The sequence below is a fragment of the Pieris rapae genome, chromosome 7 (assembly GCF_905147795.1).
Source record: "Pieris rapae chromosome 7, ilPieRapa1.1, whole genome shotgun sequence".
Taxonomy (NCBI): Eukaryota; Metazoa; Arthropoda; class Insecta; order Lepidoptera; family Pieridae; genus Pieris; species Pieris rapae.
In genome coordinates this window covers 469067-476000 of record NC_059515.1, presented here as the reverse complement: position 1 = coordinate 476000, position 6934 = coordinate 469067, and the positions used below count along the sequence as shown (strand labels likewise).

The 6934-nt window shown below is 35.6% G+C and overlaps 1 protein-coding gene across 1 annotated transcript; it reads left to right on the top strand.

Moving 5' to 3' along the window:
* The first annotated feature begins 1002 nt into the window (after nt 1-1002).
* Nucleotides 1003-2556, top strand: LOC110994626. Its single transcript, XM_022261401.2, has 3 exons — nt 1003-1460; nt 1786-1977; nt 2332-2556. Exons 1-3 carry the CDS (start codon nt 1038-1040, stop codon nt 2452-2454), a joined length of 738 nt encoding a protein of 245 aa, XP_022117093.2. The 5' UTR covers nt 1003-1037; the 3' UTR covers nt 2455-2556.
* Nucleotides 2557-6934: the final 4378 nt, after the last annotated feature.

Genomic DNA, 6934 nt, shown 5'->3' with positions numbered 1-6934 from the left:
TAATATGCAGGAACCACGCGTTTTGTTGATGTTTTGTCACCGCGACGTGTTTTTAAGAATTTAATATACCCAAACTGAGTATGAATATTAATTTGAAGTTTGTACAACTGCACTAGGAACGCCACCCTTCCAAGTTATAAAGACAAATATAAACGTGATTAAACATTACAAAAAATTTGTCGCGAATTAAAGACAGTGACAGACAGACAGTTTTGGTAATTCTTCTTCTAGTTCGTCTAGTGCGAATTGACACACTTTTCGAAGTTACTCATTCAGTTGGATAGTTTCTTTTGCATGCAGCTCACTTCATACTCTTTTTGGCGTGTGGTCACTTCAGTCACTGCAATAGTAATAGCTTAAAAGAATCCAAGCATTCATGTAAACAGAACTAGCATGTTCCAAGCCAGGTCAGCAAGCCAGGACAGTACCAGCTTGCTATCCTAGCTTAAAAAACTAACCTCGTGTAATTCGGGCATTACTGATATTAGCAAGTTAGGATGATATAATTTAATTCTAAACTTAACCTAAAAAAGATAATATTTTCTTCCGTTTTTAATATTTCGTAATAATAAATATTATAATAATTTATCTTTTTGTAACTAGTATTTTTTACATTTTATGTATTTTCGTCGTACTGTGTGTACCTTACATTGAACAATATTTGCGTTTTCAGTAATCTGTGAAGCAAAAACAAAATTTCATACATCAGTCATTTGAAAGGATGACCATAAACCATTTACTTTCTGGTATGAAATTTGTTTAGAAGGGAATATTTCAATTTATTATTACTAACATATGCCAAATTGAGATTGAAACCTTTTTGAATAACGCGTAGGATGAAATACAAAGGAGTATTTAGTTACTGAGTTCAGTGCGTTCGGCCCCGGCCCCGTTATTATTATTCTTGTGTACAACGTATTCTACGCGCGACGTTGCCGCACCGCTCGACATCGCTCTCACCGCTTGCTCGAACGTCGACACCGGTTTACGCGTAGTGTCGCTAGAGCGTTCACAGGTCACGTGTAAAGCGACGTACCATGGATTTAAATTCGAATAACTTGGATAATTTCGCTTGGTCCAAATTAGAGTACGACTCTGACGCCGAGAGGGATCCTAAGAAATGTGAAAAGCTGCATTGGAATCCCGAAAATACTATGAAATTAATAAAATCATTGGAACGCGAATGCAAGGAGCTGTGGGATATCACTCATCCGTTAAATAAAGTCAAAAAGGCGCGGCAATTGAAAGTGGAATACTTAGCAAATATATTTGCAACGTCGCCGGAAGAAATAAGTCGAAAGATTCATAATTTGCGGACACAATTTAATAACGAACTGAGGAAGATAAAGCGAAAGAGCGGATCTCCCGAAGCGAGTGGGTGGGAGTACTTTGAGGCCTTGGCGTTTCTGCGTCCGACCCCTGCAGACCCCCTCGAAACGGCGGAAGCTGTTAATACAGAGGTAATTGTTTAACCAAGGTGTTATCATACATAATGAAAGTGGTACTCAATTTTGTAAATCTCAAACGATGCTTATAATAAGAAATATACGATCATTTACTAATATAATTTACATAATCTCATTATAAATGTAGGTGCTTGTAGGTTTTACCTCAACATTAAGTTTTTTGTAGTTTAGTTTGTAATACTTATGCTAGTAATGTAACTTTATATGAAGCCAACAAAAGATTTAGTTTTTCTGTTTGTTAAGTATTTTAAGCACTTTAAATTTTAAAAGTTCACAGTTTAATAAAAACCCTTACAGAACTAAATAATCCAACTTTCAGCTAGCTGAATTCCAAACTAATGAAGAGTTGCGAGTTTCATCAGCTACACAGTCTCCAAATGCCGTAAGACCGAGCATCTCACATATACCCTCGTCATACTATGACAGTCGAATACCTCCGCCCATGAGCCCTGTGTGGAGAAAACAGTACGAACCCAGGATACATACAGCTCCTGCACCAGATGAATGTCAGGTATAAATATCGAAATTTTAATGTAGGTACCAAGTAGAATTTTAGTTAATAACATTTGTATGGAGTAATTTTCTATTGTGTCAACTTAGGTTTATGGGACGGAAGGCAAACGAACAGGCGGTTTCAAATAAAGTGATAACCGCAACCCATGGACACCTGCAACGCCGGGGGCTAGCCCGTAGCGGGTGTGTTGCCTACCTTTTAGCAAAATACCACCTCAGCAACTGGTACCAAAAAGAGATGGAACACGTGGTGGCGGCAGAAAGTGACTTAAAGTTTATAAAAAATAATCAATTGTATACATTAGAATATTCTAGAAAAATAAATATTACAGAAGATATACTTGTTTTCCAGATATTCGGTGACTTCGTAGCCTCTGAGTTGCGCTTGCTCCGTTCCATGGACAGTCGTAAGAAGCTTAAGAGAATTATCCAACGTGCTATAATCCAAATGGGAGAAGAAGATGACCAGGCATAGCTGCTTTACTTATAAACATAGTAATACAGTCGTTTATAAATTGATTGATTCGTCGGAAATATTTTTTCAACATGACTTTTTAATTATAATTTTATTAAATGATATTGTTTTTTTTATAACCTTTTTTATAAGCACAGATTAGGCCGCTCATCGGTCGTTTTCATTCAGTTAGGTAATTATTGAATGACAATTGACAAGGGTCGAAGGGTGAACGAGTGAGGACAAATTGGCTTTGTATTGTAGAGTTGTATCAGTTCCGATTTGCGGTAATGTTGAAAATGGACAGAATGAAACTTTTAAAGGGAATAAACCGATTACTGGAAAATATTCTGATCTTCTATAATAACCAGTTCGCGCAGAATAATTTCTCATCTGTATTTTCCTGTACATTGAAAAAAATATATATTATGTAGTAGATATTTCCGAGGGGCTTGATACCTTGGCGTAGAGATGTTGGTTCTCTTTTCTACCGCTTTGACCATGGGGACTGTACAGAGGATTTGTTTGGATTTATAACTGCAGTTGAATTTGATCATCGGAATTTTTTGCCGCGTACCACTACTATGTGGAACCAGCTGCCTATTAAAGTATTTTCGAACCAATTCGACTTAGGGTCCTTCAAGAACGTATAATACTTAATGAGCGTATAATACTTAAAAGGCTAACAACGTACTCGCGAGCCTTCTGGCGATGTGAGTGTCCATGGGCACTTATTACTTAACATTAAGTGAGCCGTTTGCCTTTTTTTGCATAAAAAATATATTCATATAATATAGTATAGTCCACATATGTATTATTTAAAGTAATATTAGACTAAAGTCATAAATATTGTCTAAAACAGAAATTTTAATCAGAAAACTGAGTAAAAAGATTTTCGTCGTCGAAATCTTTTTACTTCGTGCTTCTCGCTTTCACTTACAATGTGTTACAATATTTATCTCTATCGCACGGGCATCGACCTGCCAAGACAGTGTCGAGATTAACATGGCAGAATTGCTCCACAAAAATATTTATTTCTAAACCTACTTAAGAAAATCCTTAAATTTGACGTTTGTAAGTAATTTATTTGTAAGACAACAAATATTAAAGTTTCTCCCACTAAAATACTTGAATGTGAATTATATATTTCTTAAGTTAATTTGACGATTAATTAAAATTAACTATCCTTCTAATCACATTGTTGATTAGTATAAAACGAATAAGTCAATATAAAGCTATTTGATTTGGTAATTTTTAATTAACAAGTATAGAAGCAGCGTCAAATAGACCTCCTAACGTTTATGTCGTGTTAGTAAACGCTGGGTATTGTTATGTCATAGTTTGTTACGTCGTAAATACGTCTGCGGTATGTACGTACATATGTGGTATCTATATATACATATATACACTGTGGATTCAAACAAGATGTTTTAGTCTCTTGTATCTTTATCTATCCTCGTATACATCAAATTATTTTTATAAAACAATACCTATAATAATAATACATAGGTAACACTGAAAATGTTTAGAAAAAGAATAACAGCTATAAGCAGAAAGTTGCCAGTACGTTTATTGTTTTTTTAAGTAATCCCCATCGTCACATTCGTTGGCACCACTCAGAAAAGTAGTGGGCCCATTCTTCCTTAGGGGTATCTTCTATAGGATTTTCGTACGCTTTCACCGCATCTTCAGGACTCATAAACCGAATACGCGCCAGTGACTTGCGTCAGGACTGTATAGCGGATGACACCTGCCATAGTAAAATATTCAACAGTCCGTTTTGCGAAGTGCGATGAAGCATTGTCGTAGTGAAGGAGGATCCTGCTGTGAGGGCGCTGCTGACGTTGTTTTTCCAAGACAACGGGCAAATAGAAATTGGCATACCTGTCTGCAGTATCTTCTAGCACATCTGCGAAATGACCTTTCGGAACAAGAAATAAGGCAATCATCTTTTTTCCTTGACGTTTTCCTTTCTTTACCTTAAGTTAGGCGATCCTCGAAAGGAAACGGCCACTGAGATGATTGTCTTTTGGTTTCGGGTTCGTAGCAATATATCCAGCTTTCACCACCTGTGACGATGTCATACTGCATTTGAATCACCGCCGTTGAACTTATCTAACATTTGGCGACACCAGTCCATGCGAAGGTGTTTCTGGTCGTCGGTGAAAGTACGGGGAATCCATCTGGTACAAAGCTTCTTGACGCCTAAAATGTTAGTGTAACATTTTTTGAACTTGACTCATACCAAAAAATGCCTAGACTTGCCCGTACCTGCTGATAGGTCATTGTCTTATCTTCCTCTATCATTCGTCGCACAGCACTGATGTTATCTTCAGTAGTTGCTGTAAAAGGACGTCCCTCAGGCGGCTCATCATTAAAATTTACTTCTTCCACGCTTAAACTCGTTAAACCAATTATAAATATGGCACAAGATGGGGCTTCAGTAAGAAATGCTAATCGCAGCCTATCATAGCTTTCTATATTGTTGAGTAAGCCCACAACAAAAGTCATTATAAATCATTGACCTTGATTGATTGAGAGTTTTAGATTTGCCGCCAATTCACAAAAACAAATAATTGCATTAAAAAAAGTTTTCATTAGCAATGTTTCTAATTTCAGTTTTATACATTTTCAGTGTTACCCAAGTAAATGTGATGTTTGAGAGCCGAATACTTAAATAAAATAAGTATTGTATTATACAGAAAATTTATTTGAAAAAGTATTTGGCAGTTAATTACTATAATACAATAATAAAAATCTAATAAAGCGTAACAAACATATAAAACTGACTTATTACTTAATATTTATTACCCGTTAAGTTGTGAGTGTGAAAGATAAAAAAAAAAACATCAAAAGGAAATATTTCTGCACAAATCATTCTCCGACCAGGAAGCCATAGCTTTGTAGGAAGTTGAACTGGCAATTTGGAGCGTGTTGTGTCAACAGACAACATGCGGTTGCGGAAACATCACAATGTGGTTTAAGCACGTATCTCACTATATGCGATTCAAATTTATCTATTTTTAAATTAATTCGATTTATTTATCAAATATTCGATGCTAACTGAAGCCACAGTACACAAGATACAGCAGATAACTTTGTTAAAAACAAGAGAATGACTTTATTTTACGGAAATTATTTTGTGCACAATGTAAACTAATAAACTAATTTTACTTTCCTGAAATTGATATCAACAACCATAAAGATAGTTAGTTTAAGATAGTAATTTTACAAATATTTTTTTTATTCGACAGTTTAAAAACTAATAGGGAGTTGTAATAATTAATATATTTCCGCGAAAAGAGTGATAAGTAATAATTACGTTCTAGATATTAGTTATAATGTCTGGCGCAAGACTATACATGCTTCAAGAGATTGATGGCCTCGAGTACCTAATGGAGTGGCACTAGAAGAAGAAGACGTACTTGCTTTGCACGTTTATTCCCCATAAACATTTTGTTTTTAATATAGTAATGATTATAGCATTTGCTGTGCTACAAACTTAAAATACGCCCCAACCGTAACGTTATTGCGGTGAATTATGAAATATGTAGTTCTATTTTCCCATTGAGGAGGAAAACCTACTCATTGCATACAGGGTTTTTAAATTGCTTGATTAAACTGTTTTTAAATCGCTATTTATGTGCGTCCACAGCCTTGTTATGCACTTTTCTCAAACAGCAAAATAAAGTCTAATTTGTTGTTTTATTAATTCATTAGAAAATATAAAAAACTTTGTATGACTAAAACGGATGAGGGCTGATCTGGGTTCCTGGAGAGCGATCCACATTAAGTGTAACATTAAAAAAATCAAAACGTTACCACTTAGCTCTCCCAGGCTTTCCTTGTTCTATACGCGTGGCGATTTCCTAATCGTCTGAGTTAGGTACGCCCCGAGTGTATAGCCAGACATAGGCACTCTCTTCAACTATTACATTGCATTCATTAGTTTCATACCTTTTAATTATTTAGCTTATTATTTACCCTGATGATCCAGAAACCGGACAGACTCCAAATGTTATACATAGTTTTTAGTTTTAATGAATATAAGCCGTAACCTTGTATGTGCCTAAGCCCATTAGGCTTAAGATAGTCGATGGTTCGACAAATGAAGGCAGAAATGGATATTCTTCGTATGTGCACCATTAAAACTTGCTCGTAATATTAAGATAAGTGAGGAAACCGGGATGCCTTAGGTTGTAAACCCAACTACTAACGGTGTAGAAGACACAAAGGCTGATCATTAGCCTTTGATAGAGATATATCAAGATACAGAGATCTGAGACCGACACCAAGGCAACATATACTTTTGTTGTTCTTTTGTATGTTAAGCGTGGTTCAACCGTATCACAATCGTCATCGAAGTATGACATGTTTCGGGACTTTGTTATCTTTGTTTTCACGATATTAATTGAAATGGCAAATAATAAAATCTATAACTCACACCGCCACGGCATCATTAGTTTATACTTTTTGTTATGATATGAATTAAAGCGTTATG

Excerpts from the sequence above, each read along its gene's own strand:
- LOC110994626 (XM_022261401.2), top strand. The coding sequence starts at position 1,038 with ATGGATTTAAATTCGAATAACTTGGATAATTTCGCTTGGTCCAAATTA. Across the intron at positions 1,461-1,785 it reads CGGAAGCTGTTAATACAGAG|CTAGCTGAATTCCAAACTAA; the intron begins GTAATTGTTTAA and ends TCCAACTTTCAG. Across the intron at positions 1,978-2,331 it reads CTGCACCAGATGAATGTCAG|ATATTCGGTGACTTCGTAGC; the intron begins GTATAAATATCG and ends CTTGTTTTCCAG.